At 43.6% G+C, this 23,330-nt stretch overlaps 1 protein-coding gene across 14 annotated transcripts in view; it reads right to left on the bottom strand.

Annotated features, from left to right (window-relative positions):
* The window catches only part of LOC149281123 (nuclear receptor corepressor 2-like), a 254,242-nt gene that overhangs the window by 63,831 nt on the left and 167,081 nt on the right, over positions 1–23,330 (bottom strand). For 11 of the 14 annotated variants that reach the window (XM_089499617.1, XM_089499624.1, XM_089499626.1 and 8 more), the window contains 4 exons: positions 20,989–21,107; positions 19,555–19,727; positions 16,746–16,808; positions 4,124–4,266 (listed from right to left, as the gene is read on the bottom strand). In XM_089499617.1, coding sequence (XP_089355743.1) covers positions 4,124–4,266; positions 16,746–16,808; positions 19,555–19,727; positions 20,989–21,107 — 498 coding nt within the window. The remainder of the gene's footprint in view (positions 1–4,123; positions 4,267–16,745; positions 16,809–19,554; positions 19,728–20,988; positions 21,108–23,330) is intronic. The other 3 variants (XM_089499622.1, XM_089499631.1, XM_089499629.1) reach the window with 1 other exon arrangement.

The raw sequence follows: 23,330 nt of genomic DNA, 5'->3' as shown, positions 1-23,330 counted from the left end.
GCGTCCCATTTGAATGAATGGGGTGCACGCCCATGGCGCGAGTGCGCCACTGTGTGCACAAACCCCATTCACTTGAATGGGGCTCAAACATATGCGATATTTTGCTTACGTGGGGGGGTGGGGGGGGTGGTCCGGAACAGATCTCCCGCGTAAGCCAAGGGCGCACTGTAGATGATATGCGTTCGTTTCCCCCCTTTAAATTAAATCCAACAGATATCCATTACAACTACATTATAACCTTATTAGACTAACCTTCAGATAATTTAACTTGCATTTTGCCCAAAACCTCCATCCACTCTTGATCAAATCTTTCTACTGATTTATTTCTAATATGACAGGTCAGCTTATCCATTTCTACATAATCCAGAATTGAAAATCTTTTGTGCTTTTCAACTCTGGACTGCAACTCATCCCCATTCCTTAAAACAATCCCAGTGAAATTCTCGATGACAGATTTGCCAATTTATACTTCTTCCTATCCCGATTCTTCCCAGACTCAATCTCCTCCTGCTCCCCGTCCAAAGATTTCAGAAGATCAAATTCCTGGTACGATTAATGGGCTTTTTGCTTGCGCTTTTAGCAAGCGCACCAGAGAAATTCCTGAATGCAGCAACAGCGCTGTGGCATTTTCAAAGTGCCCCTTGGGCTAGGAGGGAGAACTCTATCGCCGATGAGGCCCAGACCTCCCACATTGCTTTTTTTCAAATGAAATAATAATAATAATTGCAGTGCTTGGCAGCTCCAGGGCAGCCTGCTGGTTCTCCATAGTGAGCTGTAGAGCATTAGCAAATTCTGCTCACACTGGGCTTTAATTTATGCCTTCGCTTCTGGAGTTGACACAATCAACATACAATGCTTCTAGGCAGAAAGGGGGAAACCTCTCAAGGTGTTGAACACAAACTCCCCCTGGAAACCTTTGGCTCCTCACGTGGTTTCGTCAAATAATAACTAGGACTGAGGCAAAAAACCGGATGCTGTAACCACCAGAGTTTGGAAAGAATGGGTTAGAAGCACAGTTACAAGGAATATAGCATATATACTCAACTGTAAGTTGACCTTATGTATAAGTCGAGGGCAGATTTTGGGGACAAAATTATGGATTTTGATATGACCCATAGATATGTCAGGGGTAAAACTTAGGGGCATGTAGTGAAGGATGTAAAGGATAAAGCAAAGGAAAACAATGCCAACAAACTTGCAAAATTCCAGCAGGCGTAATTATTGGTGCGTACACTAAAGGCTGTATGGATGAGAGAGTAGAAGGGTGTCAGTACTTCCAGGGCAGATTAAACTCTTGTCTTTCACAAGAAGATGGTTATACACTCATCCCTCTACGTTTGCGGCTTTGATATTTGCGTATTCGATTATTCATGGATTTGATTAATATGCTCTCTCTAGGAATATCTAGGTCCTCCACTGCAACTCTATGGTCAACTTTAACTAAAAGTTGCACTAAAAGACCTAGAGATTTCTAGAGAGAATACTCTGCTAGGCATTTGTAGCTCCTCCAGCTAAGTTCTATGGTCAGTGTCTGTCGGATGTTGACCACAGAGGTGCACTGGAGGACCCAGAGATTCCTAGAGAGGTGTCCTCCCAGGTAAAAACATGGTGTTTTTGTTATTTGCGGTTTTCCCATTTTCACGGGGGTCTTGTGCCCCTAACCCTAGCAAATATTGAGGGACAAGTGTGTGTGTGTGTGTGTGTGTGTGTGATTTAAAGTACAGTACTTACATTGACCCATGGATAAGTCAACTCAGGTTTGTTGGGTCAATTTTTAACCTAAATTTCTAGACTTATACATGAATATATACAGTAATTCTTCGCAGTGCAGGCAAAGACACCTTCCAAAACCAACAGAATAAGTGGCACCAAAGTCACTTCGCTACTATACCAAGTAACCACCTTCTACCTACATTTAAAAGTCAAATTTAAGGACACTTTTAAGGCCTCTTAAAGGCAGTTTCAATAGAGGTTAATGCATTTTATGGCATGCTCTTATCGATCCCATTTTGAGAAAAGCAACGGGGGACACAATCTGTTGCTTCTAAAATACTAAAACAGGGGTGCGAATTGTACGTCTTCCAGATGTCGTTGGACGCCAACTCCCACCAGCTCTAGCTTCAATAGCCAATGGCAAGCCTTGCAGAGAGATGGTTTTAACAACTGGAGGCTTGTGCAATCCTGACTCTTGCACTGCAGGGGTGACAAATTACTTTTTAAACAGAACAATGTGTAATGGGAACTGACTACTTCTAAAAAGCAACAGATCCGTTTTTTACTTCCCTGACATACTGCCGTGGCCAAAGAGAGCAGCCCCAAATCCTTGCTTCACATTATGTTCGGTCGTGACAACGTCATGCAGGGGATGCTGGGTTTGTAAGCATGGATAAATTCATAATATGCTGTCTCAGTGTGCTTTCCAATTCATTTATTAACTTCTAGCATTTATTATTCATTTATTTCAGGTATTGTCATTTCACAAGGTTTGGGGACATGAAACAGGGCCTCCTCTGAGGATCTCACATTTCTGGCTGGTTTATATGGGAGGAGGTGGTCTTTCAAATATCCGGGGCCCAAGCCATTTAGGGTTTTGTTGGTCAAAAGCAGCACCTTGAATTGAGCTCAGATGTAAACTGCAAGCCAGTGTAGTTCTTGTAAGACTGGTGTTATATGGTGTCTACAGTGCACACCTGGCACCATTCTGGATGTGCATTTTAAAGTAGCTACTGGATGACATCTTCAGAGAATGCTGGCATGGAAGAGAGTGGGGTCACACCACATGCATATATATATTTATACACATACACATATACACATACCCAACTCTCTTCCATGCCAGCATTCTCTGAAGATGCCAGCTACAGATGCAGGCGGAACATCAGGAATAAACTCTTCTAGAACATGGCCGCATAGCCCGAACCCCCCCCCCCAAAAAAAAACTATAATACAACATACATTAACCCCTAACCCTCCCACCATTACAAATAGTAAAATTCAATAACAATTAAAAATTACACATCAGCAGCATAGCCTAAAATAAACAGGATGGATTGGGCAGATTGAAGGAGGATGGAGCTATCTTTCTTTCTTTATTTGGGAGGTCAGTCTGGGAAGGCCCACAGGAAGAGATCCGTCTTGACGTCTAACCCAGTGTACATAGAAATTAAGTATATGTGTCTGTTTTCAAGTGTTGATGAAGTGTTTTTACGTAAGGAAGGGAATCTAATTTTTATTTCTTTGGGCCAATTTTCTGTTTAAAGGAACCATACAAAGGGGAAGCAGACGGGAGAACAGTCACTTCCTTCCTCCCCTCAACCTATAACATTACATTTTGTGCTTTTCCGTATTTTTCTCTCTGTTGTAATCCCGCTTCGATCTGCAGGGAGAGGCGGGAAATATAAATAAATCTTTTACTTCTTCTTATTATTATTAATTTCTATGTACACTGGGCTATATTGTTATTAAAGCTACAAGGTGAAAGCTGGTAAGAAAAGGTGGGAGCCTTTGAGAGAGGCTTGCGGAGTTTCTAACCAACAGCAGCAGATAAAACTGTTCAAACTAGTACCATCCAAAGAGCAACTTGCCCTAAGACATCCATGTCAACCTGGCCCAGGGTACTTAAAAATAACTAAATCTGTCATCACCAGCTTATTTTGTCACTCTATGAACACAACTTAGCCCTCAACTTAATGGAGCCTTCAGAGGAGAGCAGTGCGTACGGCAACACACCACATTCTCCACCCTCGTCTCTCTCATACATACATACACACACGTAAATACTTCCAAGTGCCTAGAAGTATTTTCACTCCGTTCCAAAGACTCAGCTTACTGTATGCCCATTGCAACAAAACAAAGAACAGCCAAACACTCCCCCAGTTCTGCAGAATGGAGATGTGCTCCTTGTTCTCAGTTGCAGCCTGGAGACATCTTGACACAAAGCTGCATTCTAAAGGCCATCTTCAGGCATTTTAAAGAAGCTGTATATTTATAACTTTGGGGAGAAAGATATATCTAAAGATGTAAAACTGTGAATGGGACATAAAAATTATTCCCGCCACACTTCCAAGGACACGAGAGGATATTTGAGGATATGCGCCCGCCGAGGCAAGGCCTCTGTATTTACCATTTTCAGTTTGTGTTGCTGTAGGATCTCATCCAGGTTCTGTCTCTTCTTGTAGTTGAAGTAGAAATTTTTACACTGCGAGACGCTCTTGGAGCCCACCATCCTGGCAATGGCTGACCAGTTGCGTCCATGTTCAAGGAGACCTGCAGACCATAGAGGTACACAGAAAGGGTGAGATGGCTTGAAACCAGACATGGAACCAACAATTTGGGTGGAAAGAAACGGGCGAAGTTTTGTTGTAGTTTTTGACCAAAGTGGGGCATCTCCCTTGAAAACAGTTGCTGGAGCATATCCTATGCTGCCTACAGCTTGGAAACGCAAGACATCTGGAAAATCTTTAGAGGCAGGTCTGTCTGTATACTGCAATTCTATTACAATATATCAACTACCAGCATTGGTTCTACTACGTTCTTATTGCATCTCCTTCCTTTCCCTTGCCTCTCTAACATCCATCCATCTACTACTCAAAATGGTTATTTTCTCAGCACTGTATTTGTTACGTCCTGTAACCATCATACAGATATTTACACATTCCTCGTAGTTATGCAGCAATCCACTTAGTAAATGTAGAGCATTCATAAACCATATCTTATCTCAGATGAATCTATCTATATGTACATTTTGTACTTCAAATATATGTACTGTATATACTCATGTATAAGTCTAGAGGTTTTGGTCAAAAAATGGACCCCCAAAAAACCGCGACTTGGCTTATCCACATGTCAATGTGAGTACTGTACTTTAACTCTTATTTAATAAAACAACCATCCCCTGCTGAAAGGCAAGAATATAATCTGTCCTGGAAGCACTGAGCCCTCTATGCTCACTGCTTTAGAAAAGGATGTTTCTTGTGACAGCTGATAAGACTCAACACGTTGACCTTAAGCTCCTTCAGATGTCTATACACTACCTATCCTTTCCACTAAGTACACAATGGCTAGGAATGGCAGTGGGGCATTCCCTTACTTCTGCTCTGAAGGGGAACCCCAACACAACGGAAAGCCCCTGGAACAACACGCCACTTCAGTAGACACTCATTCAGCTCACTGTCTGAGTCAATTTCTTGCAGAACTTTCTCTTCCCATAGACGCAGACATACAAAATTGGCAAGAATCAGGGTGAGTCATACCAGACCAGAGATTGAAAAGATTATATTCTTTGGACTTTAGCTCTAGCAATCCCCCAGCCATCATGGGCATTAGACATGACAGCCAAGGGATCCTAGGAACTGTAGTCCAAAAAGGTAACTTTCCAAGCTTCGGAAGAGGCTCACTGACGTCGAAGGGCCTTCAATAAGTCATAACTGACTCCAGTTGCATTGATTTCCATAGATTTCCTTCAAGTATGACTCAGTCTCAATCCAATCCGCAAGGTTTACATTTCGCCTTGGCTGTCAAGCGGTCGGGAAGCGAGCGCCCACAGAGAGATTTATTAGTCCCTTTCCTCCGAAAAGAGATCCAAAGCAATGTATAAACGCACACGGGATGTTACAATTAAAAAACGTGTCCACAAAAATAAAAGAAAAACAAGGTAACGCTCCTTGATAAGATCGTTGAGCCAACATTCAGGAGAAGCGGTAAAACCAGTACAAAACCCAACAGGAAATCTGAGATAAGATCCACCGCAAAATGGAAAATGCAGCTGCAAAGAAATTACTTGCCCAGCTGGGAATGCCTTTTCCAACTAATTTCACTTGAGAAAAAAAGAAAGAAAGACTCAAAAGAAACCAAACAGGGCAAAGGTAGAACAAGTCTCCCTAGGGGAGAGGAGTTCCTCAATGCTGCTACCAACAATTAACCTTCTCCAATTAAAAGAATTTCAGATTATAGGGCTGGGAAAACTCAGAAAGTCTCAACCAGTCTAAAGAGACAGTCGCTCGCTAGGATAGCCTAAAGGTCTGATTGAGAAGGCACCTTAAACATGCATCTCTTTTATGCTCAGCTTTGAAAGAAATGCCCACGGTTTGATACTTGCATCAGTTTTGCCCTGGGCTCCGACTAGCTGGTATGAATTACAGATGGGCAGGCGCAACTATTAACATGTTCTGGGCACTTCCACCGGGGTGAGAAGACCCTGGAGAGCTAAACGCCTCTGGCTTGAAAATCTTTCTTTTCCATACTATAACGTCCAGACTCCACTAGACAGTATTGCCACTGGCTCCTCTACATGACCATTTCACTGATCAAGCAGCATAGGGCAGCCTTATTACCATCCAATCTTCTACTCTCAGGAACGCAAAGGAGCATACAGTTGGCCCTTCTTATACACAATTTTTTTATATACAGATTCAAGCATCCACAGTTTGAAAGTATTCAAAAAAAGTATAAATTTCAAATATCAAACCTTGATTTTCCATTTTTTTTTATAAGGGACACCATTTTGCTATGTCATTATATTTAATGGGACTTGAGCATCCACGGATTTTGTTATCCACAAGGATCTTGGAACCAAACCCCAGCGTATAACAAGGGTCCACTGTACATTGGGATGTCCATGCAATTTCCACTTGCATTGCAATGACTGAACACAAGAACATAATAGGATGTCTGGCACATCAGACCAGAGGCCTATCTAATCGAGAATTTTGTTCCCATAGTGAACAACCAGAGGGATATGGAAAGCCTACAAGTAGGACCTGATGTAATCCCACCTAGATCCACAGGGAGAGGCAGGAAAATTTAAATAAAAATTACTATTATTATTATTTATTTATTTGTTAAGTGAAACAAGACTGATAGATAACGTCGTGTTGTCTCTGACAACTAGTGGTCACCAATAGCCTCATCCCCCATGAAATATGAGGACCTACTCGCTTTTTTCTTCCTCTTGCAACATCAGAGGTTTTCTTTTCCTAACAAGTAAAACTTGGGGTAAATGTCTGCACCTCCATTCGAATTGGGTAGGGCACCCAGGGATCTGACCAAACCGGTTACAAGAAGTGAGGTCAGCTGCATCTAGTAAAATGCATTGCCTATCCCCATCCCAGGGATGGGGTGAGTGCCTCTTATCACATTTCAAAGGACCATTTAAGCCAAATGAAGAATTTTGTTCCCATAATGAATAGCCAAAGGGCTATGGGAAGCCTACAAGTAGGACCTTTCAAATGGGGTTAGGTGCGTATTTGAAGTGGAAACGCTGTGGCCTCCCGATGAAAAGAAAATAAGCCAGCGCCACTAGCTCCTCTATGTGACCATTGTTCCTAGACCTTGAAGGCCTAACATACACATGCAAAGAGATGGTTGAGTCCTGACTTGACCTTCAGGCTGTATACAGGCACTACAATTTCCGAATGCCCATTTGAAATCACGTAACTTGCAAATTGGAAGCTAGCACAGAGAGAAGAAATATTATGCAATTTTAGGCTGCATCAATAAAAGTATAGTGTCTAGATCAAGAGAAGTAATAGTGCCACTGTATTCTGCTCTGGTCAGGCCCCACCTGGAATATTGTGTCCAGTTCTGGGCACCACAATTCAAAAAGGACATTGAGAAACTTAAACGTGTCCAAAGGAGGGCGACTAAAATGGTGAAGGGTCTGAAAACCATGCCCTATGAGGAATGACTCAGGGAGCTGGGGATGTTTAGCCTGGAGAAGAGAAGATTAAGAGGTGATATGATAGCCCTGTTTAAATATTTGAAGGGGTGTCATATTGAGGAGGGAACAAGCTTGTTTTCTGCTGCTCCAGAGACCAGGACCCAGAGCAATGGATGCAAGCTCCAGGAAAAGAGATTCCACCTCAACATTAGGAGGAACTTCCTGACAGTAAGGGCTGTTCGACAGTGGAACAAACTCCCTCGGAGTGTAGTGAAGTCTCCTTCCTTGGAGGTCTTTAAGCAGAGGCTGGATGGCCATCAGTCGGGGATGCTTGGAATTGGATTTCCTGCATGGCAGGGGGTTGGACTGGATGGCCCTTGCGGTCTCTTCCAACTCTACGATTCTACGATTCTATGATTATACAGTGGGACCTTGTTATCCACTGGGATTTGGTTGCAGGAGCCCCAGTGAATAACAAAATCCGTGGATGCTCAAGTCCCATTAAAGATAATGGCAGCGCATAATGGTGTCCCTTAAATAAAATGGAAAATCAAGGTTTGCCATTTGGAATTTATACTTTTAAAAATATTTTCAAGCCATGAATGCTTGACTCTGTGGATAAAAAATCCGTGGATAAGGTGGGCTGACTGTAACCTATCCTATTCTTTTTTTAATGTAATGATACATGCAAAAACTGTAACTCGCACCAATATTCTGCACTGGTATAGTCTATTCCGCCATCTCACCCCCCTTCCCATTCTACTACAAGTGTAAAATCAAGTCTAGAGTTTCAAAGAGGAGATACAGAATTTTGTCCATGGTAAATTCCACGTCAGACCAAAACCAACGTTTTTTTAAAAAAGCATTGGCTTATTGTCTTTTCATAGGAAAGCCAAGGTGTTTTAACTTCAAATATACACCAGGCACCATTTGAAAGGTTTTTTTCTGCACCAGATTTTAAAGTTAACAAGTTGGAAGATACTGCCAAGAATCCATTATGCAATCCATCTCAAGGAAGGGGGCAGGCTGAATTTATCATCTTGCACAAGATGCGAACATTACAATACAATTTAGACCACTTTTCCCAGCTGCAAGGGCAAGAAGCAATGCAATCTCTGATGGTTAAAATGCTATTCCTCTTCCCTAGCATCCATGCAAAGACATTACAATCGAAAGGACTAGAACCTTGTTGTTCTCTCCAGAAGGTTGATCCTATCAGCATGCCCAAAACAAAACCAACTTTTACGTAAAAGGTACTTTTGAGCGAACAGACGCAACCCTTCTGGTTACGACTTTCTGCCTTGGCTTTTCTCGCAAAAAGAGAAGGCACTAGATTCACTAATATGCAAACCTGACCTCAGCCAACCCCTGCTTGCCCCAGCATATTATCATCTGAACAAGCCAACTACTCTCAGCTTCAGTTACTCCATTGATATGTACTAAGGCTGCATTTATCTGGCCTGCCACCAGAACTGCTACATCGCACTTTTGAAAAAGTAAGTGGTTTGGTTTACACTGGGTGAGAGGGATCTAACTTTGGATAACTACACTTAGCCACGGGTGTCCCTAAGCTGGTTACCAATTCTCAAGCTAACCCAGCTAACAAAGTTGCTCTTGGAATAAAAATGGGGAAGGAGATGCCAAGCAACTACTTTCTCTAACTGGGGACTTAGGGAGGAAGGTGCTGTCTTAGAATCATAGAGTTGGAAGAGACCCCAAGGGCCATCCAGTCCAAGCCCCTTCTGCCATGCAGGAACACAGAATCAAAGTACCCTCATCCAGACTCTGTTTAAGACCTCCAGAGACTCTACTACACTACAAGGGAATATGTTCCACTGTCAAACAGCTCTTACTGTCAGGATGTTCTTCCTAATGTTGAGCTGGAATCTCTTTTCCTGTAGTTTGCATCCATTGCTCCCTTGTGTCCTAGTCTCTGGAGCAGCAGAAAAGAAGCTTGCTCCATCCTCAATATGACACCCCTTCAAATACTTATACAGGGCTATCATATCACCTCTTCACCTTCTCTTCTCTAGGCTGACCATCCCCAGCTCCCTATGTCTCTCCTCATAAGGCATGGTTTCCAGACCCTTCAACATTTTGGTCACTTATGGTCAAGGAGCAGGGGAGATAAAAACATAACAAATAAAAAATAAAGAAGACAAATAAAATAAATAGAACAGACCCATCTGTCCTGTTTACTGTCTTCCTGCTTTTGTTATACGCCTTGTCATCTCACGCTTTCTTACAAACAGTCCCATGCTCACATGCACAATGACAGTGACCTGACTTTTGGGAGAGGACTGGCTGCCAGACCCAAAGTACGTTCCAACTCGCTGCGCATGCCCAGCAGGAAGAGCGCTCTGCACGGACACGGTTCCTGCAACCGAGACTCCTAGTCCGGGCAGGAGACCCATGCAGGTGTCTTGTTTCCCTCTCCGGAGGCCGGGCAGGCTTGTGTTTCCAGCATGCACACCCAAGTCTCCCCTGCAGGAGAAAACTGGTAGGTACAGCTGCCCTTATCTTTACAGTAATGAAAACCAAAACACCAACACCTGCTTCCCCAAACTATAATTAAACACACACACATACACACATATACACACCCGTCCGGAGAGGGAGATGTCAGCGGCAGCCACCACCCTTGGTCTTGGCCAGGAAACACCTAGTGTGCTCACACCGGCACAAACAGGACCAAGTTATCCCTCCCCAGACCTCCCTACCAATCTTCCCATATAAATTAAAAGCTGCGACATGCACCCTATAAATTGCCACCACAGTCGGCCAAACCTTTGCATCATCCTTACCTTATACTGTAAGTCACTTTCCCTCCTGCCGCTGCTGAAACATTATGACAGGCTTTTCCCGACCCCGACCACTTCTGCACTATTTGGAGATTGTTATCACATAACTTTATGGTGCATTTCCCTAGTGGAGGCATGTGTGCATGAACACACCCAGCCAGCCCTGCTCTCCAACCCACCACCCACAATTTTGCCACCTAGTTTGGGTTGCTCCCTGGAAAGACTTAAGACTTACATTCTCTTCTAGCTTCACCTGCTGGCAAACCAACTGAAAGCATGCGGCAGGTGAAGGCGTGAGTTCTCCAGGAGTCGCGAGAGTACAAAAGAGCAAAACAACCAGAATGAGGGAGCGAGGAAGAAGAAGAAGAGGAAAGGATGGAGTTATACGTCTCCTCTTCTGGCCTCCCTGCTTTCTTCCGTGAGGTTTCTTCCTTTCGGGCAGCAGCCAGAGAAACGAACTGGAACTGGAAGAGCCATGCTGCCGTGCTCGTCTCCAGATCCCAGGCGCTGGCACTTCTGAGAACTGGCAGCGAGTGAGAGAAAACAATCCAAAGCTGGGCTGGAGGTCAACGACTCCTCGATCCCTTTGCATGAAGCTGTAGGGCACCCATGCTGGGTCTTTGGCTGTTCCTTAGCTGCTTTTTTCCTCCACGCTGGTTGAAAAGGAGGAGGGGAAACCCCACTGTGCTAGCTGGAGCTTGCTCTCTTACTCTCTGGCTCCTCGCTCTCTCCTCTTTGTCAAGACTCCCACCTGCTTCGCTTCTCGGAGGTTTTCAAACTGCCTGGAACTACAATCTGTTAAGGTGGATTGGAAAGTTCTTTCGGATTGGTTATGCTTCTCCTCCTCCCCCCCAACCCTCACCCTTGCAATCCTGCTCTGCCTTGTTCAGCAGCTCCCAGTGCTGAAAGAAGAGGCGGCGGCGAAGAGGCACCTTTCAGGAGATGCTCAATGACACTGCCAAAAACCCCAGACGGACGGCCTGCAGAGGTTCAACCTTCACTAGCTCATCATGTCAGCTGAGAGACCCAGCAGGAGGGAGATGAAGGAGGGTGCTCCCATGCCAAGGCAGAAAGAAATGTCTAAACGGCTCTCTCTTCCCCTCCCGCGCCTGTCGAGCCTGCCCTAGCTTGACCCAGAAGTTTGCTCCATCTGAATGTGACCTCTAGACAGAGTGGTCATAAGCAGCGTGGCACCGGCCCAAGATGACAAGGGTGCGGCCAAGTTGGCAACCAATTCCGCTCCCCCGCCCCGCGTCTAAATGTCAACAGCAGGGGGAAGAGAGATCCAGGAAAACAAAGCTTTTCTTAATAGCTTCCTTTGCTCTGATTTGAATCAAAGAGGTTTTTCTTGGCAGGGGAGCAGACTTGGGCCAGAAAAGAAAAGAAAAAGAAAAAAGGAAAGAAGAGGGGAGAGCCGTCTGTTGTTCCTGCTTTGCCCCAGAGGTAGAGTTTAACTTGAAGACGCACAACCACAACAACAACAGCAGTAGCAACAACTTGACCCACACACTTTTGCACGGTTCTGCAACAGCCATTAGGGATCATAGGGGATTTTTTGGGGGGAGTAATGTACTTTGCAATAATAGGTGAGGGGGGCACTCAAAGAGCACCGAAGGCAACTTCAGGGTATGCGCGTGTACATTCGGGCAAGACGGTCAAGTCCACAGAGTTGCGCTGCACATTATGCACTTCCTGTCTGTGAGGGGAAAGAGGTGCCATGCAATGGTTATGAGCAAGATCTATAAAACATGAGCTCATCCATTTAAATCCTGCTTATGCCCCGAATTCACCAGGTGGCTTCTCCAAGCTGAAACCAAGAGAGCGTGCCTCACCCATTTCAAATGTGGAGACCGTAACATTGGCCAACCTTGCTGGGTTCTTGTAACAGCGGATCGGTCAGCTAATGCGTGCTGAATGCTCAGAACGTTATAGAAGCTCAGACAGCATTGATACAGTGTTGGAAAAAGTCTGAGATGCAACCTCAACATTTTATTTTATTTTATTGCCAAGGCATTTCAACTGGCTGATTTGGTTGGATTTATTACAGGATTCTTGCTCCTCTTGTTCCAATAGTATACTTTGGAGCTTTTACGGTTCGAATGGTACTTTGTGGTTTTCTTATATTGGTATGCCACTTGGGCCTCCACAAAAACGAAGCACAGTTTTAAAACATTTTAAGAAATAAAACATTACATTAAAAAGTGTATATCCCCGCAGGTGGTAATCCTACAATTCTGGGAACTGTAGCCCCAAAAGGAACTTTTCCACGCTCTAACAGAGAATTAAACATGTTAGATGAGCCCCCCACCCCCCACCCTCCTTCCAGCTTTGGAGATTGGCCAAAGACCTTTAAGACTAATCTTGTTGTTGTTAACTGCTGATGACTTCAACTTATGGCGAACCCATGAATAAGAGACCTCAAGTCACCCTGACATCAACAGCAATGCTCAGGTCTTGCAGACTCAGAATCCTACCTCCATTCATTGAATCTATCCATTTGGAATACAATCCTTCTCTTTTTCCTCTTCTTGGTAAGGTAGAAGCTCTTCCTTCTGTCTTACCAAGCATTATTGTCATGCTTTCTCATGATATGGCCAAAGTACGACAGTCTCAGTTTAGTCGTCTTGGCTTCTAGAGAGCGTTCGGTTTCATTCGTTCTAGAGCCCATTTATTGGTCTTTTGAGCAATCTGCAGAACTCTTCTCCAGCTCCACATTCCAAATGAATGGATTTTCTTCTTACCAACCTCACTGTCCAGCTTTCAAAACCATATACAGAAAGTGGAAATGCAATGGCATGGACACTCCTAACTTTATTATTCAACGATATATCTTTACACTCCAAGATGACGGATAGCTCCAGTTCCAAAATCTATGATCTACTTTCAGAAATAATCACGTTTTTCTTTTTCTCAGACCAATGCATGAAAAGGCACAAAGAACTAGGAAACCTGGATTTTCCTTCGGTTACCAAGAAAAGCAAAAAGTCTGAGTAAGATCTGAGAGCATTACCCCTTATTCAAGTTAAAAGCTTTCCAAACGCCGAATCCAAGGGAAAATTCAACAGGGGAGGCAAGTAGCAATTTACATTACAAAACTGTTTTTCAGTTTCAAACTCCCATCTCAAATGTAATGAATTTAATTTCAATGAAGTTCTTTGATGGATTTTAACATTTTCTCTTTGTCGTTTCCTGACTCTTATATGCGATATTAAATTTTTCAAAGGAAAAGTGCCTCCAAGTTGGATCCAAACCATTGCCACAACCTTACCTGGGAATAAGGTCCATTGAACTCAATAGCACATATGTGTAGAATGCCATAGGACTGTGTTGTAAATTGGTTGCACTCAGGCCTAAATCCCATTGCTAGTCTGGACTACAGTACAGCTGTTGAATCGATAGGATTTACTTAAGTGTTCACTTATCATAGCACAATTGGTTCCTTCTGTCTACTCTGTTTAGGAATAGCAACTGGATTTAGGCTTTGGGTTCCCATTGAAATGAATGGGATGCAACTCATGGCTAACATTTCAAGTCTAACTAATATAAATGGGATCCTACCCATTTAGGCTGTAATCCTATATCCTTCTACATGGAAGTAAGCCTCACTGAACTCAATGAGGATTAATTCTGAGTAGACTTGCACTGAATTATGCTTATGCTTAGAATTCCAACTGAAAAATAAATGAATTTTAAATTAATAAAATATGAAATCCTTCAAAGTAAAAGGACAAATAATTTATTCATTTAAAATATTTGCACAGTGCCTCGCTCAGGTCTCCCGGGAAACAATAAAAACAATGAATCAGCAGGCCAAAAAAAAAAAAGAAAAAGAAAAAAAGAAAGAAAGAAAGAAAGAAAGAAAGAACAAAGCATCAACCACAATACAAACAGTGCCAACTGAGTCCTTTTGATGGCAAATATGCCAACCAAAAGAGCAACATCTTAACTGAGAATCTAAGGGTAGGGGGGAAAGGGGGAGAGGAAGCATTATCCAAAGCTGTGATATTCTGCGGCAACAAGATAATTAATTGAAATTTAGAGATAAGAAAATATATTTGCATCAAAGTAATCCAAATGGAGACCCCACCAGAACAAGTGTGTCACACTGTGATTTCAGTGCAGGGTGGGTTTATTCTCTGCCCAACTGCATAAAAGTGTTCTGTATCCTGTGTTAATTGATTCTGTTGACTTTATGTTTTGTTGTTGTTGTTGCGTACCTTCCATACATTTTGGACTTATGGCGACCCTAAGGTGAAACCGTCGTGGGGTTTTCGAGCCAAGATTTGGTCAGAGAAGTTTGCCATTAATAATAATAATAATAATAATAATAATAATAATAATAATAATTTATATTCCACTTAATCTCTAGGAATCCAAGCAGATTACAACAGTAAAACAAAATACAGTTAGAATAGATTGATGCTGAGATTGTATGACTTCTTCAAGATCACCCCGTGGGTTTCATGGCGGAGCAGGGAATCGAACCCTGGTCTCCGGAGTCGTAGTCCAACTACTATACCAAGCTGGCTCTGAGTTTACATTTAGCAAAATATTTTGAGAACAATTTGAATCTCAAAAGGGGGGAGATGGCCTTCCTTAAGGGAGGACCCCTTTCTTGGCACTTTCAAGGGCTAAGAGGAGTTTCCATTTCCATTAATGGTATCACCTATAACCAAAGACGTGAATGTTATCGTCAGAGATGGATGGTGAAAGGGGGTTACTTGGCAGTTATCAGAAACTCTAATCCAAAATGGACGGTGGCTTGGGGATTCTAGGTACCCTAGTCCAAAAAGTAATTTTTCCACACTCTTAACTGTAGCCTCAGATCAGAAGAGAGTCAACACCACAGAGTGTGAAGATTCGACGTTATGTACAGTTCAACCACAAGCCCAAAACACAATTACCTCTACCTACAATGTAAGCGGTACAGCCACAACACAGGTTTACCATATCACTCAGTGAGAACTAGTTCTAGGGCCAGCCACTATGGGTGTGTCATGAACAGCGGCAATTCTTCGAATGACCCAAAACCACAACGGCGGCGCAAAAGAATTAAAAATGTAGGATGGGAAAAAGAAAGCTGCAGCGATTGCTAACTATCTCTCCCTGCCAGAACTTTTTTTACTCCCATATCCCAGCCTTTGCAAAACACAGCCTCGTGCTTCTTTCCTACGGAATTTAAAACAACAACAGCGATGATCAACACAACTCTGCAAAGGCTTGTCATGACAGACGGCCAAGTATGCAGGAGGGAGATCAATGCAGGAGGAGAGGCGCTAAGAGCTCTGCTCGGTGCCTTCCCCCACACCACCAACGCATTACTCAGGATCCTGCAGAAATGTTTTCCAACCAAGAGTGTGTGAAAAAGGCTGGGAGGCAGAGTAGAATTCCAATCGAAGAGAGTTAGACGCAAAAAGCCAAGTTGTTTTCCAGGATGGAGATCAGCCATGCGGTCAATTCCAGTCTCTAATGTTGCCAGCATGGTGGTTCATGCTGGGGAGAGTTCCAGGAAGAAACATCTTAGACCAATGAGACCAGGTTAAGGCCACTCCAGGGCACATTGAAATGCACGCTGCCAGCCCACATGCCTTGGTGTGACTTCGCCTCATCTGAGACACCAAACAGCAAGCAAATAGGTTTCTCGCACGGGGTTCCTGGCACGCAAATGGAACGGTACAAAAGGGGCCGGGAAGGGAACGGAACAGGTGGGGGACGCATTTTAGTGCACAACAGAATGCCGCCGAAAGTCCCCATTCTGAACAGTTCTCAAAAATCGCTTCCTCTGGGACAGATGGGGAATGGAATGGGGACTTCCAGCATGGTGGTGACGGCATTCTGGTGTGTGGTAAGATGTATCCCCCACCTGTACCGTTCTCTTCCCGGCCCCTTTTGCGTGCCAGGAACCCTGTGCAATAAACTTAAAAAACACAGTGAAGAGGACAGGTCTGACATGATGCCACAACCTGAACTATACAGTGTCCTACTCCTCCTTGTCAAGGCTGTGCCAGGGCTCTGACCAACAAGCAGTTAGGGACCTGGAATCTACTTCTAAATCCAAAGGGCCGGTAGCATCTAGACCTGGGTCAAATTTCACAGAAAACCATTCAAAGCAGCAGAAAGTTCCAAAAAGTTCCAAACAAACAAGGGGTCAAGTTCTAACAACCATAGCTTCAATAATCCTGAAGGAGCAACATAGTTCACAAGTAGGGTTTTTGTTCTGAAAGGAAGAAGTACATAACTCTAGGCAGACTAGGCATGTAAAACATAAAGCACACCAGCAATCTTGCCTTTTTTGGCTGTTTCCATTTCCTCCTCTGTCCAGCGGGAACTTTCATTCATCTCCAGAGAGGCTGAAAAGCAAACCAAAAGAAAAAAGGTTATTGGGATTAATTGGAGATGATCGTAACAAATAAGATTTGGGTGATGGGGGAGGAATATAACTCTTCTTCCCTTAGTTCCTTATGCATGCATCTGTTCTCCTCCTTGCATACATATTTTGTATATACACTTATTTATTAAAGAAAGTTCATACAATGATAGAAAGAGATGGGTTCCTGACTAAAATCTCATTTCACCCATGAACATCTTAGATATTTGTTAAGACATTACACAGCTCATCCATTCTCTTCATCTGTAATATGGAGGTAATGAAATGTGCCTATCTTGGTCTGAAATAAAAGCTTGTTTTCTTTATTTTGGTTCCAGCAGAGATTTATACAAAAAGTTTGTGCCACACGTCTGGAACTACCCTTCAAAGAAAACCATATCAGATCTTTATGACTAATGCTCAGAAAGGTTACTTATGTATATATACTACAACTCCCAGAATATTTTAGGATTGCAGTGCCCAAAGTAACTTTCTCAGGCTTTGCATAAGATTGACCAAGCAACACCTATTGTAATGGCTGCCCTATGAACTATGCAATGCTACGGGCCTTTCCAACCAAGTGAAAATGGATTCTAAATTTGGTTGTTTTTGCCACACTGGATCTTGGACTCAGCACTGTGAACCATATTAAACACAGCATAATAAACCTAATGAATGCCTTTTGTACCGGTCAAAAGACACTTATTTATGATGACTCTGCTTGCTGCAGATGCAGACAGTTAAGAGTTTTGTTTTGCACGCATGGACAGGAGACATGGGGTAAATCTGTGGGGTCTGAAAAGATGCCAGACGAAGAATGAGCCTCGCACCTTGCACAATCTGTGAAAATTTTCTTTGTTCACTTTCTTTGTTATATTCCTGCCTAATGGAATGCATTTCTTCATGTTCTACCATCGCATTCCCACCTTGTGTGTGGATCAAGATGGCAGAACCCTCATATTTCAGGCAGGGAATGGGGGCTCACTTCTGAATGTTCCCCTATTTATTCTCATAATCTATTCGTCACCCTACTACACAACCAAGCATGCAATGGCGTACAAAGAAGCAGAACAAACAACACCATTTAAAAAAAAAATCCACCTTAAAAGAAAAAACCAAAACAGACAGCACTGTGCAAACAAGCTAGCCAGCTGAGATGGAGGTCATGGAAGATATGAGATCGCCACCCCCTCTAGAAAGCTAACAGAGAGAACAACTTGATAGTGAAGCATTTTAACGGTAACTATACACAGCGAGGAATCCACTGCAGATGAGAGCACTGGGTTCCACTTAAGCATATGAGTGAGCTGTAGAGGATGGATGGAGTACTTCATCTCTCCTTTGCATCCAACATTCAAAAGCGACAATCTGCTAAAGAAGGAAAGCTCTCTCTTCCACCTCCAGGCTTGGTAGAATGTGGGGAACTAGGGGCCCATACAGACAGACCAAAATAAAGCTGTTTCAGGTCACTTTGGAGGTATGCTGTTTAAATGATGCATGTGTTCTAAGAGGCCAGAAGCTGTGCCAAAGCTGTGGTCCAGTCCTTAGAACTGGAGCGTGGCTTTGGCATGGCTTTCGGACTCTTAGGACACATGCATCATTTAAACAGCATACCTCAAAGTGACTCGAAGCAGCTTTATTTTGGCCTATCTCTATGGGGCCACCATCACCTTAATTCAAGTTTATGTTCCAACTGTAGAGGCAAGAAGAAGACACTGAAATATTCTGTGCTGGAGTCCAGGAGGAAATTGATCACACACCAGAGCAGAATCTCTTGTGAATCATAGGGAATTGGAAAGCAAATATAGCAAACCGAACAAAATCAAAGATTGTAGGATCGAGAAACGAACCCGGAAAGTCAAGGAAGAAAGTGCAAAGGCAGTTTGACAGCTGAACATTTCCTGGATGAGATTTCTCAGTATTGCAAGGCCCTCAAGTGGCTGAGCGGAGTAACTCTTCCAAGGCTTACAGACTGAAATGCAAGTGGGCTGAGTTGGGACATCCCTAGTCCCAGTTAGCATCCTTAACTGAAAAATCTGAAAAGTAACAGACTCCTCTCCCTTGCCCGAAAGATTACTGATGACAAACTAAAGATGTGACTGCACACACATGTTTTTATCTTATCTCTGGAGGCAGCCATTCCAAACAAAAAAAGAGGAAAGAAAAAACAAACAAAGCCAGAGGTCTGCATGGCAGTAAGCAGGAAAAATCTGCTTTGCTGGAATAGAACAAGGTGTATCTAGGCTTACTTTTTGGGTAGCTAGAGGCCTCTGGGCCACCACAAGCAAAACATCAAGTGAGATGTTGTAGCTGAATAGCAGAACACACACTTTCTGCAGAGAAGGTCCCAGGTTTAATTCTTGGCATATATGCATAGGGCCAGAAAAAATGATGGAAGTCAGGGTAGACCAGGGCCTTCATGCATTCATGCAGGTGAGGAGTACCAGAGAAGATGGCAGAAGGGGGAAGGAAGTGGATGCAGAAATGGAAGAAAAAGAGAAACTTTCTGTAAGTGATCAGTTCCGGAGTCTGGCAAGAGCCTTGTTCTCTGATGAACAGAGTTCGTCAGCTGATGTAGGATCTAACCAATAAATCAACCAATCTTGATCTTGCCAATGGACTCCTTAAGGCATGGTTCTGTCACTCAAACCCCACATCTCACCCTACAGGGACAGTGAGTATGCCATCAACTTGATGGCCATTAACAAGAACAACCAATGAGTACCTACCCAACTCCGAGTTCTGCTGGGGAGCAGCCACTTCCTCGCTGTTGGCCTCACTAGCCATTGAGCGGGTGATGCGGCCTTTGCGTCGGCCCTGGCTGTTGGCGGTTTTGCGCCCTTTGGAAGCAACGGCTTCCTTTTCATCGTTGTCTTCACCAGATGTATCTTCATTCTTCTCCCTACATGAGTCAGAAAAGAAGTAATGGAAGTTACAGCAATCAACCTTCAATTGATTTCTCTCATCTCTGCCTCTGGTTCTGCCATATCTTCACATCCCACCCACCACCAAACCCGACCGATTGCTTAACCCCACAACTGATAGTGAAGGATGCACTGATTCTATAGATGAAATCTCTGTTCATCCATTATGGCTGACACCCGCAAATAGGCTGATCCTCCAGAGCAGTGATCTCCAAACTTTGGTCCTCCAGGTGTTTTGGACTTAAACTTCTAGAAGCCCTACCCAGTTTGACCAAGAGTCAGGAATTCTGGGCGCTGAAGTCCAAAACATCTGGAGGACCAATGTTTGGGAACCACTGCTCTACAGACTTATCCAATTCCCTGCATAAGCCACCAATACCTACTGGCCATTGCCACATCCATGAATTCCACAAGCTCCTTATGAACAATGACAAAAATGGGATTTTTTTTGTGGGTTTTTCGGGCTCTGTGGCCATGTTCTAGAAGAGTTTGTTCCTGACATTTCGCCAGCATCTGTGGCTGGCATCTTCAGAGAAGATGCTTTCTTTCTCCAAAGATGCCAGCCACAGATGCTGGTGAAACACTGGAGAAAGAAAGCATCTTCTCTGAAGATGCCAGCCACAGATGCTGGTGAAACGTCAGGAATAAACTCTTCTAGAACATGGCCTCAGAGCCCAAAAAACCCACAAAAAACTATGGATGCCAGCCATGAAAGCCTTTGATGATAAAAATGCTTTATTTTGTCTATCCTCAAGTTACCATATAGCCGTGAAAACAGCTCATATGTCAAAATTATGGCGACAGCACAGCTGTGGAGCCCATGTTTGCAGATAGTAGGTCCTAATCTCTGGTTCCTTTCAAAAAGGACTGTGGAGAGCAGGGCTGGGATCCGAAAAGCTGCAGTTTAAGGGTAAGCAAGATTGGGTAGGCAATGATCCCACTTAATATAAAGCAGCTCTGCATGTGAAGGTAGGACAGAGCATGAGAGAGGAAGAGGGAATGTATGCAGCAAGCCTGGCAGCTGATCTTATTTAACGTCTCTCCTAATATAATGTTTATGGCAGCTAGTTTTACTATATTGTGTACGGACTGCTGGTTAGGAGTTGAACCTGGATTTGGCCAGCCAGTTGTTGCAGAATGGAGCGCTGCACCTCAGGGGCTCTGAAGAAGAAACAATAAGCAGGTGCCATGCTGCTAGCTATCTGGTTCCTGCACAGGAGGAGACGCAGTTAGACTTACTTTGTCAGTTCCTCTTTGTCATTTTCAGCTTCTGGCTTTTCTTCTTCCTTCTCCATGTCTTTTTCTTTTTCTTTTTCATCTTTTTCGTCTTGGCTGCTACGGGGCATCTGTTGCTGCTGCTGAGATATTGAAAGAGGGGTGGGATCAGTAAGTTTGGGTATACGGATGAAACTAGTAACAGCTGGGGCCCATTTGGACTACGCAATTATAGTGATATGATTCCACTACAACTACCATATAGCTGCATCCTATGGAATCCTGGGATTTCTGGCTTAGGGAGGGACATTTAGAATTCCCAAACTGGGTGCTCCTCTAGGGCCTCCCTAAACTACAAGTCCCAGGATTCCATAGCACTGAACCATGGCAATCCCATTGTCGATTCAAGTCATTCCGCCTTTGCTACCTGGCTAGATAGCTCATTGCCTAGGGCTAGTTTTAAGGTATAAATACGGTTTCAAAGTCTATCCTCTGCACACACCGCTGGCACACAGCTCAGCCCACATACATGCCCGCACTCTGTGTATGTTCTGTGCCACCCTCAGACCTCCCAGTCTGAGCCACTCCAGCTTTCCACGGTCTTCTCCTCTGACAGGCAATTTATAACCCCACTGCAACTCGTAAAAACTCAGTTATCCCCTTTCCATATTTCCCTTTCAGTTACTCTTTATGCTGTGTTTGTGTGAATTGATACCTTTTGTGCATGACTGCACTCTGCGTATTATCTAAATAAATAAAACCTTCTCGATTCACTCCAAAGCCTGGAGTCCTCCCAGTTAGTACTGATATATATTGGTGCACATGGTTCAAAGGTTACCCAGGCCTGTTGCAAAGCTGATGTCCCCAATGTTTGAAGAATCACTGACAGTTGATGGAGATCCCTCAATCCCTCCATCTATTCTTTGGTAACAGCATGCTCCCCACAAAGAGTGCAATGTTTGTGTGATGGCCTTCAGAGACTGTTAGTGGGACCTTTGGGCTCTCTTCCTCTCTGGCGCCCAAAAACAGACACACACAAATGTAAGGGAAACCTAGACATGTGTATGTTCCTAACAGGATGAAGAACAACTTCAAAAAGAAGGCCAATTCTTTACAAGGTAGATTGTGGCAAGACAATTGGCCCTTCCTGTCCGCAGATTCTTTATCCACAAATTCGACGAGCCCCAGCTTGAAAACATTAAAAAAAAACATGAATTCCAAAACGCAAACCTTGATTTTGCCATTTTATATAAGAAACGCCATTTTACGATGCCACTTTATTTAATGGGACTTGAACATCCACAGATTTTGGTATCCACAGGGGGGTCCCAGAACCAAACCTCGGTGGATACCAAGGGCCCACTGTACACAGTTTAACAGAAACCAATCAACAACCTGCCAGCAAGCCTCAAATATACACATGAAGAAACTGATTTCCCTAAAGTTAAAAGTTTCATACAAAGATTCTGTGATGGTATTAGACTGCTGCCTTCCCCCCCGCCATCCGCACAACGTATGCCATGCTCTTGTTTGTGACACCTTCAGAACAGCCTTGAACACACTAAACCTGTTCCTTCACTCACTGTCCCTGTAGACTGGGCACAAGAAAGCCACAGTACATCTATTAAATTTGATGGGCATGTTTTACAGACAGCCCCTTATTTACCCAGTGGACCAACCACTGACTGGAAGGCTGCCCAATTCTCATCCCTGCACTTTACCTTCCAAACGTAGGTGGGGAGGCAGGTAGCGCAGTCTCTGTAAGTACATTTTTTTGGTAAACTGAAGCCAAACATGGAGGGCTTTTGAGTAGCCCCACATGTCCAATACGGCGTGAATGAAAGGACTTCCCAGTCCCACCTCATCATATTCCTAATATGAATATTTGTGTGCAGAATGATGGCGGATCTTGTTCAGTTTGCAAAGAAGTAGCCACGATAGTCTCTCGCAGCACAGAAAGCACAAAGATAAAAACAAGTTAGTCGTAAAAGTGTTGTCACATTTCTTTTTTCTTCTGCTTCCTTCTTTTTTTGGTTCAGTTCAGGAACCCAACATGAATTCCTGGGCTCAGAACTCTAATTTTAAACGCCAGCCTTTTGACTACACTCTGAGTTGCAGTAAAGAAAAACACAGCAACAAAGTAGGGCCCATAAAATCTGAAGGTCTGCCCATCCCTGTTTTAAAGTTGTCTAGAATGCAAGGATGCGCATTCTAGTGTAGGAGGAACAGCTGGAAGTGACTCCTTGGAAGACGACAAGAAAGTGAGAGCATGTGGCTCTCATCTCAGTTTGCTTAAAGCCCTTTCTTTCAAAATAAACATATGAAAGTGTCACTGTGGCAGAAGATGAATGTTTGCATGCATAAAT

Source organism: Sceloporus occidentalis, unplaced genomic scaffold (assembly GCF_023333645.1).
Source record: "Sceloporus occidentalis isolate IW3139 unplaced genomic scaffold, rSceOcc1.0.p SCAF_138, whole genome shotgun sequence".
NCBI lineage: Eukaryota > Metazoa > Chordata > Lepidosauria > Squamata > Phrynosomatidae > Sceloporus > Sceloporus occidentalis.
Note: the sequence above shows the minus strand (reverse complement) of the source record. Positions and strands in the feature narration are given on the sequence as shown.